Source organism: Rissa tridactyla, chromosome 3, assembly GCF_028500815.1.
Source record: "Rissa tridactyla isolate bRisTri1 chromosome 3, bRisTri1.patW.cur.20221130, whole genome shotgun sequence".
Classification (NCBI taxonomy): Eukaryota; Metazoa; Chordata; class Aves; order Charadriiformes; family Laridae; genus Rissa; species Rissa tridactyla.
The window spans coordinates 33189008-33211272 of NC_071468.1; the positions used below are offsets into that span (position 1 = coordinate 33189008).

Here is a 22265-nt window from a genome sequence, read left to right on the forward strand (position 1 = left end):
GTAGTAAGCTTTGTAGTTCTGAGCCCGGTATTATTAAAAAAAAAGAAAGCCCTCTAGGAACTCTGACAATCATAACAGGAGTAACTTTGCTAAAATATACCAGAGACGGATTTCTCCAGCAACATTTTAGCTAATCTATCTGGAAGTAGTCCATGAACTTCTGAACAGGGAGCTATACAACATTGCGTAAATTCATGAAAGATCTTTTCAGCAGCCTCTCCTTGAATTATGTGTCTTTGATGTGTTTTGTTTGAAGTAGTAAGGAGACAATTCAGTCAACAAAGTGTCTCCTTAACCATGCCAAAACTCATCTTGCTGGCAGAAAAAAAAAATATTCAAAGCTCTGGATATTTTGATAACACCGAGGGGGCATTACTGAAAATATCCTTTTAGTGTATGATTTTTATGTATGCAAATTTTAAAGTCTTCACAAGACTACCATCAATACCCATGTCAACCTGTGTACTTTCAAATACTGAGCTTAACAAAGGTTTGGGATTTTTGTTCAGAGAATTTGAAAAGCAAAGATGCAGACTTTGCCTGGGTGAACTGACATCTTGTACAGTAGATTTTGCAGAATAGGCAGAAAAGAGCTGCTGATTCTCTACCACCTTTCCCAGTAGAGAATCAGTTCCACTGATTCTCTTAAGGACAGCTTCCATTTGCAGATGAGAATCTTCAAGAATCCTTTTGGTGGACCCTGTTTAGAAAATATACTCTCTTCTTGTCATCTCATAATTGGTGTTGCGAACTCTTTAGGGTACCTGTTGCGATTACGTTTCATGATGAAACAGAGAATATGGGTATTTTCTGCTCACTATACTAGCTCTTAGTATCTGAGACATCTTCACTTTGTCAAGCGTAATTGTGCAATGTAGTTATTTGATGTTTTTTAAATAACATTTTGTGGGTGGCTAAAGGGTTATGAAGCTTTCTATGTTTTTATTTTCCTAAAGGAGTGGTGCATCTTAGGTTAAAAACAGTTTGTACATGTCTTAAACTTCCTGAGTATTTAGTAAATAGATATTGGTTTAATCGATTTATTGATTGATTAAGTATTGGTCCACCTACATATATTGTTACCATTTCAGTGTAAAACTCCTTGGGACAATGAACTAAAATGAGATTGGTAAAGTTTGGTATTTATTTTTGACGTGAAGTTCTTAGAAGTGGAAAAAGAGCAAAGTATATCTTTAACAAGTATTTGCTATGATAGTTTCTCCACAAGCCTCATTGCTAAAACATCCTGTATTCCCACTGATTCCAAGAGAAGTTCCTTAAAAAAAATGTGAATTAGTAACATCAGGCATGGATTTTATACGACTTAATCCATGTTCACTTTCTCACATACAGACCTTCAAAACTGACATTGACTAATATTCAGAATATTATACCCAGATTGATGGTTACACATCTTCAGTTTTGAAATTTGTTCTTTCGTAAAGGTATTATGTACATGTAAGCTTTAGTTTTGTTTAGTTGAGAAGTTTAATTCTTTGTGAACAAGCTGATCCAGTAGAGACTTTTCCTTTTCAATGTGTCTTCCCACCTACTCTTTTCAGGAGCTGAGGTCATAGTCTTCAGCTTGCTTCTAAGCCAAAGGAGCTCCGTCATAAAGGTAGTTTTCTTCTTAGACTTAGAAAGGGAATTTGTTCTCCATCCTGTCTTCATGGGGTTGCGCTTCACTCTTAGAAGGCTTTGCCAGCAGTTTCGCTGATATCATTGGTAGTCCTCTTTCTTTATAGGCTTCCTTAGCACCTCAAGCCGGCTTTTCTTAAATTGGCTTCGTTGTTAGTTTTAATATACTCTGAATGAAAGAAATGAGTGCTGTAAATATGGACAGGATGCAATTATATGTATAATTATATACACATATCTGAAAAGATTGATTTTCGTCTTGAATTTCCACCCAACTGTGGAATCATAACCGGCACTTTCATACTGCATCTGTGGAGTGCAATATTAATATTACCAATAATTACAATGGACTGTGAGAATACATTATTGATATGTTCACATTTTCTGAATTTTCAGTGTTTTCTGGAAAACAGGTCAGAGCTGTGCTGATGCACTGCAATAAATAAAAGAAATATGTGAATCAAATAACACAAAGAAAAGTCACTGACTTTTGTAGTTGTATTGACAGTGTACAGTATGTAACATTTTATCCTATGTTTACATGCATGGTGATCCTAATCAACAGCTTTTTGTGAAGAACAGGGACATCAAGTTAACAGTTTGCAGCCACACCTTTACTGCTCGTTTTAGGATATATTGCAAAACACGCCTTTCTGCAGGAGCCATGTCACAGTAATTGAAACAACTTTAACAACTTCAAAGAGTAGAAGGAGTAAGAAAACAACCCAAAATGCTAGATCTAGAAGAGCCAGAGAGCAAAGATGTAAAACCAGAAGAGCAACTGTATTGGGTCAGACCAAAGTTCCATCTTGCCCAGTATGTTATCTCTAACAGGGACAGTCAATACTCACGGAAAATGAAGAAAAAAAAAAAAAACAAAACCCAAAACCACCCAACAGCGTAAGCATGTAGAGCTACTTTCCCCAAGTATTCTGTTAGCCTCTAGTCATTTGTAGTGTAGGGACTTTCTGATTTCTCTGAGTTTGGTAGCCCTCAGATAATTATTTTTTTCTCCATTAATTAGACCAGACTGAAGCCGGGGTGAACTTTTAGCATCCAAAACATCCCGTTGTGAGGAGTTTCACAGCTTAACTACATTTTGCATAAAGAATCATTTCCCCTTGCATGTTTTGAACCTGCCATCTCTGAGATTCTTTTGATACCCCCTACCTTCTGACAACTCGTTACTGTATTCAGCATTCAGATACTGTGCCAGTGGGCATTAGAAATTCCTAAGATAGATGAATGAGGTGTTTTATAATAATAATTATTTTGATTTTTAACATCTGGAATCTAAAATCTCTATATATGCTGTCTTTGGGCATTTCGGTCTTTGGGAGCAGATGTTCACTGTAGTTCCTTTCAAAATGTTTCTGTTTTTGTCTCTGACATCCTGCTGTAATGGATTAAAATAAGTAATTTGGCAACTACTCAGGTCTTTAAATAAACTTTAATAAGTTGGAGAACCATTGCATCTCTTGTGGCGCCAGACCAGCAGCTATCTATATGTGGTTCTTTTCATCTTACGCAAGGGTTGTTTGCCCCCTTTTTATTTTTTAGATCTTAGATGATTTATCACTCTTTCAATAAACAAAATGCAGAATAATTTTAGCCTTTCTTTTTCCTTAGCAAGATTAGTAGGTCCTTAAGCATAGTAAATAAAGCCAAAGTAGATTTTGCTTCTGATAAGTTTTATCAAGAAAATAATTATTTCTTGATTACTGTATTTGTTTTCAAATACTCCCTTCATGTATTTTCTTAGGAGATGCTGGAATTTTGCTAGAACAGTTTTGAGAAGGATGAATGTAGGAAACATTTTGTAATTGACAGCTGCTGAAAGAAAAAAGCTTGACAGTATAATCTAATTTCTTTATCATATATCCTGTCAAATATAGACTCATGAGTTTTGCTTTGATTAGCCGTCTAAATATTAGTCAGTAACAGATTTCATCGCTATTTAATTTGTGATTCTAGTAATTTTTGATAATTTTATTTAGTTTTTTTTACTTTACAGACAAGTGAAAATTCAAAATAATTGTGTCCTCCATCATTTTTACCTCATTTTTTATAGGTGGTCAGTGTGAAGCACAAAATCTTAGAGCAGTTAAAATATTTTTCAAGTTCAGGGCAGTTCACAATAATTAACAAGAAATGAACTTAGAAATGCAGTAATAGATTTTTAGTATTTTTGTCTTCTGAGACAGAGCCGTACAAGGGAAACACATGATAGTCATCTGTGAGTATCAATAGAAATTTTAAACTTTGTATACGTGAAAGTTTACTTTCAATATCAAGGGAAAAATGACCAGTTGTATTTATATTTCAGACATCAGCCCATCAAAGGGGTCTCACTTGAGAAAAATATGACTCTGTCTTCATAAATAGTGGAAGAAACTTTGCCAAATACTAATAAGAAATAAAATGCTATATTTGCATGTAAAAACCATTCCTTCAAATTGTATTGACTTATCAGTAGTGGAATCTAGATCACCATAATTTAGAGGACTGCTTTTTGTGCATTGCATAGAAAGCCCTCTCTTTTAGAACAAAATCAGGACCAAAAAATCTCAAAATACATTGAGTCACAACTTGAAAATTCCATTTAGTCAGCCATGGCTGCTGAGCTCTATGTCAGCTGCAGCTGAGGCCCACGTTTCCTCCACAGTGTGTAGCTATACCACTGTCATTAAGCTTATCTACTGTTTGATGGAAGTCAGGTGGAAGTTAACAGTGAAAGTGTGGTGAATTAGAGAAAGATATTTGAACTAGATTTTTGTTAGTCACTTCTGTAAGTAGAAGTAAGAGGTGTGAAAAAAGATGATTGAGTCTGAGGGTCATTTCAAGCTATGCCATTGCATACCTACTGTTGCAGTTCCACAGAAGCTTCTTGTACAGATACAGTTCTAACAGAAAAGTTTGCTTTTAGCAATGTGGTTTTGAGTGTTTACATAGTAAATGAAGATTTTACTACACTGATAGAAGCATAGGTTCTCCTGCATACCCTTATCCAAGCTAGTAGTTTGGTAGTTTAGCATAGTAGTATTCTCTAGGAGTTTCTAAACATGATATAGTCTTCTCTGGTTGCAAGTAATGAAGCCATATGTGAAATATTTCTAGATTCTTTAGCTTTAACATACCAATGGTCACAGTTCATGATATCTACAGTCTTTATATCATCCTTGCAAAAAATCATCAGCCAAAGAAAAAAGTATACAAAGGTAATGTAAATATAATCAACTAATGATGATATTGAATAATGGGGTAAGTCAAGGCATCAAAAGGTCCTTCAATTCTAGATAGTTTAAATTCCATTGAATCTAGAATATATATCTTGAAGTGTGTTCTTGTATTACTGAAGACAGCTGCTATATAATTAATAATTACTGTTGATTATATTTTTGTTCTATACAAAATTGATCATGGAAAATGTCTTATGCCTTATATATTAATTCTCTCCCCATTTTTTATTATTCTACAGTGTTTTGGCAGGATATAACGGCACTATCTTTGCGTATGGTCAGACAGGCAGTGGCAAAACTTTTACCATCACAGGAGGAGCAGAACGTTATAGTGATCGAGGCATCATTCCCAGGACTCTATCTTATATTTTTGAACAATTGCAGAAGGTATGAGACATTGTTTTCTGTTTATTTTTAATGTCTGGTTTACAAATACGTAACTACATTGCAAAATTCTGTCTTTATAATACTGTTAGAGAAAGCCCTAGAATTAATGCTGAAGAAAATATCTAACTTGACATGATACCCTCATGCAAGAATTAGTTGCTAATAGTTTTGGTTACCTGGTTTGTTGTGATAGACTGAAAATAACGTACATCGTTGGAGAGGGTTTTTCTAGTTCTAAAAACCATGCTTTTTTAGTTGGTGCAACATACATTCAGGTAGCGTAATTGGTTTTCCTTGTCCTAACACTTATATTACCTCCACTCTGTTTTTGTATTATATGCATTGCATCGCACTCATCTTGTACAAAAATTTCTCTGATTCCCATCTAAACAAGCAATGTTGTATGAAAGATGGAGCATTACTTTCACTCTTCATAAGTTACCTAATTTCCTTGTGCTTGACTGATGCTCAGGAAAACAAAAAAAAGTAAAGTGAATATTAAGTATTTTTAAATATTCAGCTATTTATTTTACCTAATGCCTTTTTTTACCTAATGTTACTTATTATCTAGAATATATTATAGAATGATAATGCTAAATATATCTAATTATGATGAAAAGCAATTTTTAAAGTCAGTACTGCAAATCCTTTAAGTATTTGAAAGAAAATAGATATCCATATTCATTTCCCTTCTCTACTGTCCTTTTAACTTGACTTATGTACTTGTATGGAATGTTTTTATGTATATATGGTATTAGTAATAAAAGTCTGATTCACTGTATATAGTTGGATAGAAACATTGTTAGGCACATTTCTGAACATAATTACACATGTATAACATAAGGACACGTAAAGATGTAAATAGTAAAATGCAACAAATATTATTTTTTATTTTTTATTATTATTGTTGCTGTTATTAATAATTTCTAATGCATTCTTTTCAAAATTAAGAAAAAAATCCTTTGGTCTGTTTTTAAAACAATATCAGTACTTAAATGCTAGTTAACAGTGACTAGAAAAACATTTTCAAAGTTAGTAAACTGTATTCTGAAAACCAGTTGTGCCTGAGCTTTACATCTGAAACTTGTAGAGGAAAAATAGTTGCTACACTCATAAATATCAATTTCGCTTCACCAAAATCTTGGGCAGTAGTAAATACTGCCCAATACTATTTCTCTGTCTCATGCCTTTTTCCTCATCTTATAGTATTTCTGAGTCTCACAGTTCTGTCCCAGTTACTTCTTAATGCTTTTCTGTTCGTTTTTTCAGTACTGCACAGATTTTCCTGCCACTGACAACTCAATGCAACTGCTGTGAATACTGAATTTGACATAACTCATCGGGCAAAACACATCACGCCAGTAACCTAACCTAAACCAAAGAGCTATAAACTTACTTTTTAGGCGAATTCAGTGATGTGAAAATGAATGGTATATTTCAAAAACTCTAGCTGTGCCCTGAAGAAGTAGGGAGGGAAACAATACAAAGTCTCATTCTTTTTGTGATTACAAAAAGAAAAATACATCACAGAAATAATAAGTGTAATTGTTGCACTTACAAATTAATCAAGCTGATTTACAGATCATTGTAACCCACTGAATTGGAAGTCTCTTACTCTTTTACTTTGAATCAAAAATCCTGCAATGTTGCCTCGTGCAAAAAAAAAAAAAAAGCCATCATGCCTGGCAGAAAGAGAATTGCCATAATTTGGGGGAAGGAGAAAACTGGCTGCAAATTAATTGTATGGTTATTCTGTATCTTCTGTGCCTCCCCAAAAGGCACCTGAAACTTAATTTGGCAACTTACTTATTTTATGTACGGAAAACATGGCAGTTTTACAAAAGGTAACAGGGACATTTAAAATACTCCAGGTACACTGTAATGTCTCAACATGTAAGAACAATGATAGAAACAGAATAAATACAAACTATTAAAAAACCCCAACTTTAAAAGCCTTACCTTACCTGAAATATTTCTTATTATCTACTTACAGTAATTTTTCTAATAAGTAAATGATAATTGTCATCTGAAATGCTTTGGGAAATCAAATAAAATGTCCGCAATAAAATTTCTCATTGAATGGAGAAGTTAATTTTAAGTTAGCCATTCAGAATCATAAGTCTTCTGACCGACCTGCAGCCTACAGGTTGGAAAGAAAGCTTAAGTAGCATTGCCACGTATAAGAGGACTGTAAGGAACAGCAACAACTAGCTGATGATATTGTGATGGGCATTCCAGGTGTAAGAACGTTTTTCTAAAGGAGGATGTGGGGGGATGTGTATATGTGTGTTAGGTTATAACCAAAATGTTATATTTGTACGCAATTAAATGAGTGAATAAGTGAAAGGATGTGCCACAGTAAGTACACTGATGATTGTTCATTATGTTTACAAGAAATTCCATTTTCTTTTAGTGTCTGTAATAGTGATACAAGTGAACACAGTCAATCATTTTAATGCTTTCATAACTATAGGAGGCAAAAGTCAAGAGAGGAAAAGACGAGTCTGGTGTAACATGTTTTGTGTCTTCAATTACTCCACCAGGCATATGACTCATTTAAGATTAATCTTCACATTTTAGCAAAGCTGTTTAATTAAACAAATTTAAATATTATTTGATGTTAGCATCAGTTGATACGTTGTACTTTTATACTGTGTCATTCATTTAATAGAGGGTACCAATTCTTATTCATAAGGGTGTATGTCTCAGTCACATGAACATGTACATGTACGTGCCTGAGTAAGGGTTAGCGGCATTAAGTAATTACCTTGGCCCTTTCAAAGTATGGCTTTGGCAGGTAAACATACACAGCATACTGCAGGTGCACAAAAGCTTGCTCTTGTGGGAATGGAAATGAAAAAAACAACATGAACATGTTGCCTTAGACCTTCTGCTGCCCCCATGGAGGGCATTTGTTGTGGAAAGCGAATGAGTTGATCTTGCAATTGCCAGCAACATGCAGTGTCAACACACCAACATTCTAGTGTTAATAATGTAATAAAAAAATTTATTTTCCACCTTCCCAGCACATACTTCCTACAAAAATAAAAATATTTCTGTTTCCATTTTCAGACGGTGTTTTGGATCAAAAGTTCTTCTTAGTTATGCTTATAGGGATATTTCTGTGTGCCTGCTTCCAAATCTTTGTTTTTGTTTCGTACATTTTCTTTCTTGGTGCACCTTAAAGCATCTCTTCTCGATGTTTTATCTTTCCACCTGCCTTCTTTTCATACCTTTCCCTTGTTTCATTTCTTTTTATCTACAACTACGCTTTGGAAAGTGCTGACTTCATGGAGAAGAGTCATCTGCTTCCTAACCCTACGTAGGGTAAAACAGGAGAAAGTGAATTCAGGGACACAAAATAAGAGACTTTTGAAGCTCTTACTTGCAGTGAGACGGTGCAATTTGAAACCAAGGAAACAAAATTTTTTACCCAAAATGAGAAACAAATCAAGCCCTTTGTTTTTAATAACATCTCCTTTTAATTTATTGTTCAGAAATTCTGTTTCCACAGCTTCCTGTTTGAACAGTTCCTTACTACATTTTTTCCATCCATCTGTAGTGTATCTTTTTAAATGGTGTCCCTTGAAATAGTGAACTGTCATTATCAATAAAAAAAAAGCATGGGAAATAACTATTAAAGGAAAATGTAAAGTTCATATCTCACAGTATTTTGCAAAACAACTGTAGTGGATTGGATTATTAAACTGCTACTGTTAGTGTGATGTGAGTGCTTTCACAGTGGCTTCATCTGCTGAAAAGAAGTGACTAATTTTCTTTTATTTTTGAAATCATAGCCCATTATTTTGAGGTTTATGTTGTTGGCTTTAGGGCAGGAGAAAATTCGGTCTGAAAAAAAAACAGTTGTGTTAAGTTACATTTTGGCAATGTATTGTACAGAAAAAATGGGGATTACAGAGAACAGCTGACATCACATACAGTGCTTAAATGTTATGATAAAGAGAGTGGAAAGCAGGATGTCACTGATGTTTCTAAATTATGTAAATCTTTGATTCATTTTTTGTTGATGTTGTTCCTTGGGTTTTTTTTAAGCATAGTCTTTCTATGAGGATTTACCTCATATAACAATATTCTTTTTTTGTCGTAGACGTGAAAAATGGCACGTTGCATGGTTCTGTAAGCAGGCTGTATTGTTCTATATGTATACAGACTATTCTAGATAAAAGGAACCGATAAGAAAACCCAGACTAAACTTATCAGCATGGTGGGGATTTTTGGTTTAGGGGTTTTTTTGTGTCTGTGTTTTGGTTTGGTTTCTTTTTGTTTTTTCCTTTTTCTTGTTGAGCCTTTATGCATATGGTAAAAAACCCCAGAGAACTATCACAAATTGAAAATGTAAACCACACCCAGAAAAAGAGACGGAGTGAGGAAGCAAGGTAAAAGCTGTAGTGATAAATTTGTCCTCTGGTCTAGCTCTGACTTCTCTTTATAGCTCTTCCTTTTTTCTATTTTTTTTTTTCTTTTCTTATCCAGGATAACAGCAAAGTGTATACAACTCATGTTTCCTACTTAGAAATCTACAATGAATGTGGTTATGATCTGCTGGACCCAAGACATGAGGCCTCCAGATTGGAAGATTTGCCGTGAGTAACAAAACTACAAAGAATCATCCAGAACAACAACAGAAATAATTTTCAGATGCCCTGTTGTGTTGTTTGGGAATTTTTTGGAACAGTGCTACTGATCTCAGTGTCACAGAATCAATTAACTCACAGTGTCAATTAACTCAAAATATTTCTTTTCTCAATTTTATCAACACTGTTTACATTTTTTCTTATTTTGTATCTCTAGAGGCTAGGGAAACTGGATGGGAGTAACTGAAGGTGAAAGTATTAAAAATGTATGTTGATATTATGCAGAGGAGATCTATTGCAGCCACTGGGAGAAAGTATACTTGTTTTTTCTCTTGACAGCCTGACTCTACATAGTATGCACATGTGTGCGTGTGGCAGAGACCCATGTAACAGGCAGTATTTCCTTGCAACAGTAGGGAGAAAAACTTACTGCTTCTGCTTGGACCTTTTCTTTCAATGATAATTATTTTTCTAGAATAAGCAATTATGAAACAAGGTAAGTAATAGATAGAAAAGGCCCCAAGGAACTACAAAGGACACTATTTACTTCAGAAAGGATCATTGTTATAATAGTTTTCATTGATAAGACACTAGCACCTACTAATACTTGGAGAGGGGTAGTAAAAAAGGTTTGTAGGTCATGAATACATAAGTTCAATTGAATAAATTGAATTTGATTAATTTAATTGCAAATTTATTTGAAACAGTTATTTGGGGGTCATATGCCCTGGAAAACATGTCACTTTTTAAAACTATGTTCTGAATGTTTACCAGTAATCGTGAATTTTAGAATCTTGAAATAGGTTTATGTATGATGATTCAATTAAGCTAAAGAATAACTCCTTGTTATGTATTAGTCTACTTAAAAAAAAAAGCAAAAGTTGACACATAATTTCATTGTGAATTAGGGATAAAGCACACTGGGATAATCATAATTACCTGTAAACTTGTCAAAAAAATGTGTACTGTACACTAAAACTATACCTTCACCACTCATATTTAGCATTGTATAAAAGTATTTAATTAATAAAATATTTTTGTTTAATTTTTAAGATAATAATTTAGGGATTCAAAATCTAAAAATATATAGTGACATTCTGAGCTAAAAAGGGAGCACAAGTTGCATGAAAGGGTAGTTGCACAATTAACTGTATTTTAGTTACTTGTTTAATTTTTGTAAATGACAAAGTAGTAGTTACACATAAAGTAAATAGTAGTCGCATATTTTAAAATATATCCGGTGTTTATTACCTAACATATATTTTATTTTTCTCAGAATTTTATGTGCTTAAGACCTTTTAAGATTTTAGTGGTCTTAAGCAAAGTACAGAATAATCTAATCTTCTCAAGTTTGTTATAAAGCATGTATTTAATGAGAATATTACAAAACTTATGTTTTTTGTACTTTAAAAGGGTCATAATATGCATAATTTCCTGTCAAACTTCACGGTGGTTCATCAAGGTTTTAAGCACCATGCAAAGCCAAATGCAGGTTTTCTATGCTTGGGTAAATATTGGCAGTCTGTGCTGATATTCTCGCAAGTATATGAGATGGACAAGAAAAGTGTTGAAGAAATGTATCATTTTAGAAGAGTAAACCAAAGATTAGTTAGCCTCATAAAGTATGCAGAATGTTTTGGAACAGTATTGTTATCTATATTCCTGCAAAAGAACGGGATGCAGTTTGAATCAAAAGATATGTACTTCTACCTAGCAAACTCTATGTTAATGACTTTACGTTATCAGTTCAATCGAAGGAATAAATACAAAGTGAGGGCATTCAAGTAATAGAAGTTATGAAAAGCATACAACAGTCTTGTTGATAGTACTTGAAAAATGAGACATTAAAAATTGCCCGTTGCATCTAATCATTGCATGACTTGATTTGGAATCTCAGCTCCTGAAAGCAAGGTTTTGTGTGTAGCCATCCTTTGTATCTTCCCTAGACTATTGAATTTTCATCTTAATACCGCTTAATCATTTCATTAGAGTCTGTCAGATGAGAAGGGAAGAGGCTTTCACAAAAAATCACTACTTTTCTGGAAATAAATTCCTGACAAATATGTGAATCTAGTTCATATATCTATATGTCTATCTGTATGTATACATATATAGATTAATATAGAGAATTACATCATTATTTATGTCTGCATTTGTAGATATGTGTATACATAAACATATTTATTTATGTATGTATACATAAATATGTATCATGTTTCTGATAAGTACAGATATTTATACATCAACTAAATTTGGTTTTGAAATCCCATTGAACTTTGATTTTCACAGAAAAATAAAGTTTTCATCATGTTTAATTGTAATGATATTACATGTAGCCCATAGACTGTATCATTTGATATACCTTTATGCTTCTTATACAATATGCCTTTACAATTGTAACTTGTTTTGCATATGCAAAGCTGACAGTGTTTTAATTTTCTGACACTGTAGCTGAAACATAGCATATGCAGATGCAAATGCATTTGAAGAATCTTATTTATTAGAATGCAAAAATTTAATTTAATATTGACAATCTAATTCTGATGTAGCTGTAGAGAGTTCCATGTTTATACAAGGAACTTATGATTGTTTTCAAACATGTAAAAAATATAAAACTATTGCTATAAAACATAGCTGGTAGAAGACTTTGAATTCTTACTGCCATCTCTTGTTTTCATAAAAGATTTGCAGGACTGTTCAAATTAGGAAAATTTTCTGAAGTTCTTAATTATCTCTGAGGTTGTGCAAGAGACTTTCTTCTCTAACGGTTTCTCTGTTGTACAGTGTGTTCGTATTTTATACAATTCCATGATACTGAATCAAACCAATTTCACTTTAGTTGTAACCTACCAGTACAAACTCTTCCTAACTCGTTTCTATTGAGACCGAAGAATTTTCTTGGCACTGAAAAATGACACAAAAATAAAGACTGAGGTTATAGAACCATTAGTCATAGAATAAGTCAGGACAACCAATAAGTTACCGCTTTACCTGTCCAAATTATGGCAGGTGACACTTGCGTGTGAAAGCGAACTAAAATTAATGCTATTTTGCCTTAAAATGTCAGTCTTTAAACTGCAGTAGTTGAGGAGCTACTTCACAGGGAGCTCAGACAGACAACCATTAATCAGAAGTAATGTGGCCAGGGGAAAATGTAATCTTAACTGCCATCCAGGGTAACTGATTCCCCAATTTTGTGTGAAGGTTCTTTAAAGTCCTCTTCGATAGGGAAATGAATAAGATTCAGTATGATGTTGGCCAACTTTTAAAAAAAAAAAAAAAAAAAAAAAAAGTTATGCTCCAGAAAGATGAAGTTTATTTGAACTATAGATTAAGTGAACTCAATTCTATAAAAAGGAAGACACTTTAATCTAAGAGCCAATTAACTTCAAACATGACACCTGTATCAGTATACATTAGTAACATGCAGAAATGTTATCTTCCATGGGGTCAGTGTAAAATATTTTAATTTTTAAAAAAAATCTGTGACTGAATATTCGTTAACTACCTCAGATGAGTTCATACTCTAAACTAACTAGTATAATGATAACTGTGCTGCTTAACAAAGAAGAAGAAAAAAAAAAGGCTAAAGGAATAATTTTCAACATATAGGAAATACATGTTTATTCAGTCTGACTTTTTTGATGCAAGTAAACCTGTTGCCTGTCTTCAGGCTCAACGGTGTTAATGTCAGCCCTTCCCCTTTTCAGTGGCTGTACCAGCTGTGTAATCTAGAAACTGGCCACCATCCATAGATCTTCAAGAACTATATTTTCGGTGTTCTGAGATTTACCAGTGTTTTCAAGTTTCTAAGGCTAATACTAATATTAACTCACTCTTTTCATGTAAAATACATTCTTTCAAAATGAAGAGTGTTCAGGGTAAGTGATACTACTGAATACTAAAGATTAGGAGAATATTAAGTTTTGTAAACTTAAGCTTTTCTGTTTGTTAACAGGGAGACAGCTAACAACTGTTCTCAATCACTTCTTCAAAGATTATGTTTTGTTCATTACAATTCAAACGAATTACACTTTAAATGTGTAAAATAACTTCAGCATACATTATATATTGTTATTCACATCCAGAATTTATGTTGATTTGTTTTCTGAAAACCCATAGGAAGAAAACAGTGAAACTTTTCTACTGTACCTTTTCCAAAAGCATTGGATCAGTAAATTAATTCAGTTCAGATTATTGCTGTGCTGTTCAGGGCAAATTTACTTTTGAATATCAAAGTATTACTTTACAAACTTGTGAATGACATAACAAGACATAACAGATCTTATATGTTTGTTTGTACACAAACCATCAATCTCATTGTTTCAGTTGTAACTCCTTGTTCTGCCTGGCAGGGTGAGGGAGGAGAGAGAGCCAGTACAGGGCCCTTTCCAGATCACAGTAAGAAAGGCCCAATAATAAATGGCTTAATAAGGTATCTTCTTTAATAAGACAGAATAAGAAGAGGAAAGTAAATCTTGCATCCCATCGGATGCTGGGCGGAGCCTGCATGGATTTGGACGGAGCCTGAATGGATTTCCCCAAGGCGCACTGCGCAGAGCAGCACGGGTCCTGTCCTTTTGGTCATTCAAGCTATTATATAATTTCCTTACAAGAAAACAGCTCCATTTCTAAAGGGTGTTCTCATGAAGCTATACTTCTGAAAGATTTTTTTTTTTGGATGATATATAAAATGGTGGTCTTGGCCATCCTTCCTTAAAACCTAAAGCTCCTTGCAACTTTACATGAAGATTAGCTGTAGTTATCCATTAGTTTATTGTGTTCTTCTGGACAGACTCCAAGATGCATGCTTGCTGCTTTTCTCTTTTATCCCTTTCCTAAATTTATTATTGGCTGTATAGTCTCCTTCTCATGCTGAAGTAGTATCACTATATTCTGCTAATGTACTGTCATAGAAGGTATTTATGTTTATACAGGATTTGCTTATAGCATTATGATTAATTTTTAAATTTTTGTAAAGTTTTTGAGGGTTTTTTTTTTAAGATTTCTGCAATTCTAAGCTCTACACACAGATATAATCATAGGAAACTTGATTTTTTTAAATTGTCATTTGTTTTCCAAAATCTTTTAAGTTTTTTTATTTATATTACACAAATTAATGGGGTAGTATTAGTTAATCAAAGGAAGCTTTAACGTCATTGTTTTCCAGTAACAGGAATCTCATAAATTAAAGCATTCAATGTTTAAGGCTCTCTTGCATTAATAGAAGCTCAGTTGATGCAGGAAAGGGCCTAAGTGAATAACAGTATAAAAAAGGCTGATCCCATCCTACAGGTTTACTAGTCAGCTACAAATTCCATCCATTAAGCCAAATGGAAAAGATTCTCTGTTTATAAAGAAAACAAAACTTTGTCTCTGCCTTCTTTCAGGCATTCTGGATAACTTAACAGAGCTTTTCCACTCCAAGATCCAAGTTAGGGCTATGAAATTTAAAGATTTCACTAATATAGAGAATGTTCTATAGAAATCTATTATCATATTATACAGTAACTTTATAGCACTGTAAAATAAATCATTTTGTAGTCATTTTGGAACATGTCTTTCTGAGGAAGTTTTGACAGATGATTCTCAAGATGTGCAAATTTAGACTTCCATCTGGAAATCCTTTTAATAGCTGCAAGGCCTCTGTATAGGAGGCTGTCACTGGTTTATGATGTCCCCAATATCTTCTTTCTGATATAATAATCCTCCAGAGCTTTTTGTCCAAACTAATATCTTTGTTGTCTGGAAATTATTTATAAGCATTGGCCAAAATGTAGCCTGAAAAAGTCCTTTGCCAAATGTGCGTAGTAAAACAACATTTTTTTCCTAAAAAGAGGTAGATGATGCTTACTGTGCAATTTCAAAATATTAAAATTAGTCAAAGCATCATACTGTAATCAGAACCACTCTGGAATTTAGCATGTGATGAATGCACAGATAGAATTACTGACAGAATACAACTTGACATTATCAAAACATTGTTATGCAAAAGCAGAATTATGCTTTTGGGTTTATGCTCTGAGTGAGGGAAGCAGAGTTTCGTAAATGCACTAGTGCTGTCTTACCCTACCGCACAAAAATAAGGATACTAGTCGGAGGCAATCATACTTGGAAAAAACATTGTTATGACTACTAAAAGAGCATTGTGTGTACTTTTACATGTATTTTTTTCTTGAAAATAGTCAGTGTATTGCAATGTGTTCAAATTACTTCTGTATATCCGTTCCAATGTTTTGACCATCAGAGGGTGAACTATTTCCCTAATACTTAAGAATAATACTATGGAATGCTGCTTAGCTTCTTGATTTGATTCTGTCAGTTTTGAGGAAAAAAAGACAAGCAAAGCAGAACAAAACGCAACCTGTGTGGTTTTGAAGCAGCTTGGAGTAATTAACATGCAAGAACTATCTAGAGATAAAAACTCAAGCCCCATGCTCCCTCTTGTGGTTAACCTCGAAGAGTATGGAAAAAAAAATATATACACAGTTATGTATAGGTATGTGTAATACACATACATATACCTATACATGTATGTATATATAAAAAGTATTATCTGTACATACAGGGAACTGCCCTCGGTTTAAAAAAACAAGTACACACACACACAAAAAAAAAGAACGCAAACTTGTAACTTTTTAAAAAGTTTTAATTTGCTTGTTGTAAGTTGTCACAGAACATGTAATTCACCCTGAAGGACATCTCATTCATCCTCGGAATTAGTGTACTTCAGTTTTAACAGAGTCTTCACTCTGGGAGTTTTCCAAATCCAGTGATGCAACTATTTGGCTTCCATGGTGGATACTATAGAATATCCTAATTGAGGAGACCCTAATGGCTACTCAGTAAAGCCAATAAAGTTTAATTTTCAGTAACCTGATGAAAAGAAAAAAATCTGATGTAAAAGGGCTATCTAGAGAAGTGAAAACGAGTTTCAGTAATATTTAGTAGCTCTGCTGGAGCTTTTGCTATACCTTGCTACTTCCGTGTCACTTCCTTTTTCTGAACTTTAAGGCTTAAAGAAGTACAATTAAGATAATTTCTAACCTCAGTGGAAATAAATAAAATCATCCTGTTTGCTTGCTTTTAATTAAATAAAGGGATCATTTACATTTGTAGTTGTTACCATTTGAGAAGAATGAAAAGAGAAATAATCTTGACAAATGCAAAGTTATTAGAAACATGTTGGCTACAGATGCGTTGATTCTAAGATGTTCCATGCCTATTTGTTCATCAAGATTATGGTATGCTTTATGTATCATTTGTACTTAAATATCTGTGGAAATGGCAAACAAACCCCTACTTATTATTTGTTTGTGATGATTCATCTAACCTCTTGTTCTTGAAATTTACTGTATGTCAAAAAAAAAATCCTAAAGTTTTCTCTAATAGTTATAGATTTTAAAAATTCCTTTTCTATGTGGAAGTTTGTGATAAAAAAATAAAAAGCAGGTGACAGACATAAAAAAAAAATTCATCACTTACTTTAATGTGCATGGCTTAGTCTTCATGGTTTTAGTTCTTTTTTTATGATTGGGTTTGGGGATTTAGATGTCACCTTTTAGGCGCAATCAAAATGAAAGTACGGAACAAAGATCACCTTACAACAATTCTAGTTTTCATTTTGTTGTTTTGTTGGTTTTTTTCCATGTAGAAAAGTGACAATAATGGAAGACCCCGATCAGAACATTCATCTGAAAAACTTGTCTCTTCAGCAAGCAACTAATGAAGAAGAAGCCTTAAACCTACTCTTCTTGGGAGACACCAACAGAATGATTGCTGAGGTGAGAATTCCTGCTACAAATCTTACTTAACACGATCAGTGTTAAAATTATCATAAATTTCTCCACATAAGATGTATATTTTGGAAGTCTTCTTTCTGAGTGTGTTTCCACAGTGAAATTAAATAAGCATTTCTCTGATAATAGCTTTCACTTTGCAAAGTGCTTTCTGTTTTTCCTTAGTGAATCTGATTGGTGGTTGTTGATGTCATAACTTACTGCAACTAAAATAAGTAAGAAAAAAAATTTTTCTCAGAAACCATAGACTGACTTTTGAATGTGGCGTCTATCAACATACATACACATTTAAAGATTAGAAAACATGGCCTTACAAAGGATTGTCAAACATTCCCACAGAAGTACTAAATTGCCTTTGAAGTAGTTACAGTAAGGAAAAAATCCCAAATGGTAGTGCGAAACACATTCAAAATAAATATTTGCCAATATGCAAAGACAAGAGTGTTTTTACTGATCCTGGTATATTCAAATGAAATGTTTCTATATCCAGTTAGTAAAATCTGTAGGGTTGTTTTTCTTAACTTATCTTCATGGTTGGAAATGGAGTGTAAATATGAAAAGTGTATTGTATAATGTAAGCAGTGTCAGTGTGTCTTTACCACAACACAGCTAATTCTGTTTTAGAAATTTGTGTGTTTTCATCTGTCTGATCAAAAAAATAAATAATAAATCAATGAGGAGAAAGACATTTAAAGTATATGAAATATTCAAGTAGCCCTCTGTTCCTTCTGGCTGACCACATACACCTGGGCACAGGGGAAGAAGCGTTTGATTACAAAATGTAAATAGGCAAAAAACTGATTTGTTCTCTCTCAACTATTGCAGCAGTGACATTTTGAGAAGCCGGAAGACGTTAAGGCAAGAGATAATAAAGCTCTACTTAAGCGTTGTTAGTAAATAGCAATATTGAGGCAAGGAACCATTTGATAATATTGAAATGGAAAAATTCATACAATTTAGAGCAGAGGAACTTGAAAAAGTATAATAGAGGAGAGAAAAAGATGATACTGAGTTCAGAACCCTGAAAAGCTGTCATGATAGTTGGTAATGAAAACAGAAAGTTCATCGCACGGAGAAAGTTCTTCAGGAGCTCTCTGATCAGTTTAGAGGAGCTGTGTATGAAAATGAGGCAGAATTTAAAGAACGGTATGCTGCTGGCTGACAACGTCATAAATCAGCAATTGTAAAGGGCAATTGTGTTATGTATTTGGAAAATGTTGCCTTAAGAGAAAACATATCACAAACATTGAAAGTCATGAACAAATAGCAGGACTAATGAACATGGTAAGTCATTAAAGGTCAAGATGAAGTAATGCTCAGTAAAACTAAAAGAATATTCTTAATGAGTCAGATCAAAGATACGTCTGCTCCAGTTTCCTGTTTTGAGCAATGGCCAATAGCAAATATATAGAGAAGATTGAAAGATAAACCAAGTAAATAATGATAAGTTTAAAAAAAAAATCTCCTAATCTTCATTAGTTTGTGTTTCAGACTATTTACAGCTAATAACTTTTGTTGTATTTTTTCTTTACATGAATTTTCCCAGATACTATTTTTAACCTCAGTACATTTTTGTCATGAAATCTGGCGTGATACAAAGTACCATGACTTAACTGTGTTGTATGAAAAAAAATCTTCTTTAGCTAATTTTTTAATCTACAACTTGGTAGTTTTATTTGGGGCATGCTAGTACTTGCTAGAAGACATAAGAATAGACATGAGAATGTGTGGGACCCCAATAGTAGAAAACTCACTAATCTGAGTCGCTTGGGTTAGCAAATTTTTTTTTGTTTTATAAATACTATAAAGTTATTGTTCCGTTGATCTTTAGTGAATAGTACTTAAAAGAAAAAAATGCAGAGAATACTTGCTTGGGATAACTACCACCCATTGCAGCAATATTTACTTTGCATAGTCTGAATGCTAATATGATTCAAAAACGTTCAAATGAGGTGGATTTCATTGTAAAAGTTTTATTAGTGTAGTTATCTTCTCACACATGGTTCATTTGCAATTGCAGCACGTACGTTGCAGTACAGTTCAGTGAGATTACTGAGTGCTGCTTCCTCTCAGGCATTACAGAATCTGTCAGACATTATCATTTGGCATTTTTGGCTTTAGGTAACTGTGGTACTTTATAAGATGACTTAACAGAATGAGAAAATGGTGTTTTCAGAGAGGAGGGATTATTGTAGAGGTCTAGGGAAGAGGACTTATGACAGCAACCATAACTTCTTCTCTGGAGATCCATATTTTTAAACCTTGATTGCATTATGATAACATTTCCTTACCTCAAAAAAAAAGACTTGGGCCCTACTTAAGTAAATGTTAAAAGACAGAAAATGACTAAACCAAAATAGAAAAGAAAGTAAATGAAAAACTATGCTTGATTCATCTTTTTTAAGGATGAGGAATTTTTTTTTTTAAGGATAAGGATAAGGATGATGGAAAAGCTAAGATGTCTGGTGTGGATCACACAGAAAATCTGAGGCAGCACTGCAGCCTCTAAAATTGCAATCTAATGCTTTACTCCCAGCATAACCCCTCTTTGAAGAGTTGCAGGGCCATTTTGAAAATAAGGATGGCAATTTAATTTCTGCAATGTCTGTGCTAGTGCAGTCTAACTTGTGATTTGAGGGCTGCATTTTGCCCTCAACACTGACTGCGCTAAAAGGAAAGTTATCATAATGTTAAAGGTATTCTATAGGACACATTCATTCATTCATTAAATGTCAGAATCTAAGGGAACATTTATAACTGAATACTTCTTTCCCGCACATAACTATATAGCTCACAAGAAGGAAAAAAGAGGAAGCTAATCTAATTTGTGCAGGATTGGTTTATAGGTCAGTATAGGACCAATCCTTTGCTCTAGTTTTGACATGTACTACAAGTTGTGGAAATTGTAAGGTGGGAGACATCTGTGCACAAATACTTCATAATGTAAAATTCCAAATAGAAAGATTTTTGTCTCATATTTTGCCAGGGAGAAATGGGCAAACCCAAAAAACTGTTTATTTTGTTGGCGGCTCTTCCAACTGTAAGGACTATTTGTTTGTTTTTCCCTTAAAACACAATATCTTGTTATATTTGAAGGCATAAGAATCTCAGCAACAGGTTATTAACAAAAAAAAAAAATTAAAATCTGAATTTATTTTTTGTATTTTGACTTTAAGGCAACTTTATGATTTATGTATCTCAAATACATGCAAACAAAGGATTCCAAAATACAATCTGCACATATGGCACAGGTGGTAGCAGCTGCATCTAAAAAAACTCATGTACAGAAATAAGCGTTGGGCTTTTTAAGTTGTGTTCACAAACCATTTTATTTTGGAGATACACTATTAATATGTCTTCAGCTGAAGTGGTCTTTTCTAGATTCTTATGATGGGAATCTCATGTGATCCTGTCTTTTGAAATACTATGCCTAAACTTCTGTGAAGTAGAGAATTCTTAGTGCTGTTTTAGTATTTGTCTTAAAATAGCAGAGTAAGGTAGACCCAGTAGCCTCCCAAGGGCATGCATCAATTTAAAAACTGTAAAATCTTTATGTGAAATTGATATGTCTGAACACTGCAGTTGCATGTATATTTAGCATTTGTTTTTCCTCTATTGAAAAATTACTTCATTTTAATGAGGAAGGAAATGTTTTAGTGCATGGTTTTATACCTATAATACTCCATTGTTTAAATTTGGAAGACAGTGCATACTACACATACGTGAATGTTCCATCATTTAAAATGTTTGAAGTACACATGGGGCAAGCAGTAAGCTTTTGGCAATGTTTAAATATGTTTATTTCAAGGAAGAGTGAAACTTTTAAACATTTAAAAATAGTTGTGGGGACTGACTTGTGACCTCTGAAATGGACTCATTTCCTTTGTATTTATTTTTATTGTCCATTAGTATTCTCTTGAATATATTTAGAAAGCCACTGGTAGTGATTGAATGCATTTTTTTTTCTTGGATGAAATATGAAAAATAAGACTTGAATGTGTGAACCTATGAGATTAAATCACACTTTTGCCAAGAAGGCATGTTAGCCATGTTAGAGCTGCATTCCAGAATGGATTGCAACTTTTTGCTTTCCTAGGTTCCTTATTGGTGTCAATTGTTAACTTATTTCCACTCTGACAAACTTGTTCTATACTGTTATTAGTACCAAATGGCATCATCATTTCGGCACAGGTGCTTTCATTTCCGTGTGTGGTAAAACAATCACTGGTCATGCGTACTACTTTGAATAGTCCTTAAAGTGCTTTGGGGTTTATAGGGATAAAAGGCACTGTATAATGTAAAATTTAATAATATCCTCACCAGGGAATATTAATTACTTTAAAAGTTGCCTCTGTTACCATGGTTTAACTGTGAAAACTGTACTTGCAGTAAATATGGAAAGGTAAAGTGTTGCTTTTAGAAATCAGGGAAGTGTCAGATTGCACTTATTCTGATCTTTATATTTTCATAGCAATAAATTTGCAATTTCCAATGTGTCAGGTGTACCTAAGTACACCTGAAGAGCCCCTTCAGTTGTACCATATTGATCAGAAAGTAAACTGAAGATATATTGAGGTCTGGCTGATCTACCAGATGTAAAGGCAGGA

General features: G+C 33.5%; 1 protein-coding gene across 1 annotated transcript in view; it reads left to right on the plus strand.

Annotated features, from left to right (window-relative positions):
- KIF6 (kinesin family member 6) overlaps positions 1–22265 on the plus strand; it is a 171792-nt gene that overhangs the window by 16018 nt on the left and 133509 nt on the right. The window contains exons 4-6 of the mRNA XM_054195458.1: positions 5117–5264; positions 9759–9868; positions 17514–17643. Of these exons, the coding sequence (XP_054051433.1) occupies positions 5117–5264; positions 9759–9868; positions 17514–17643 (388 nt within the window). The remainder of the gene's footprint in view (positions 1–5116; positions 5265–9758; positions 9869–17513; positions 17644–22265) is intronic.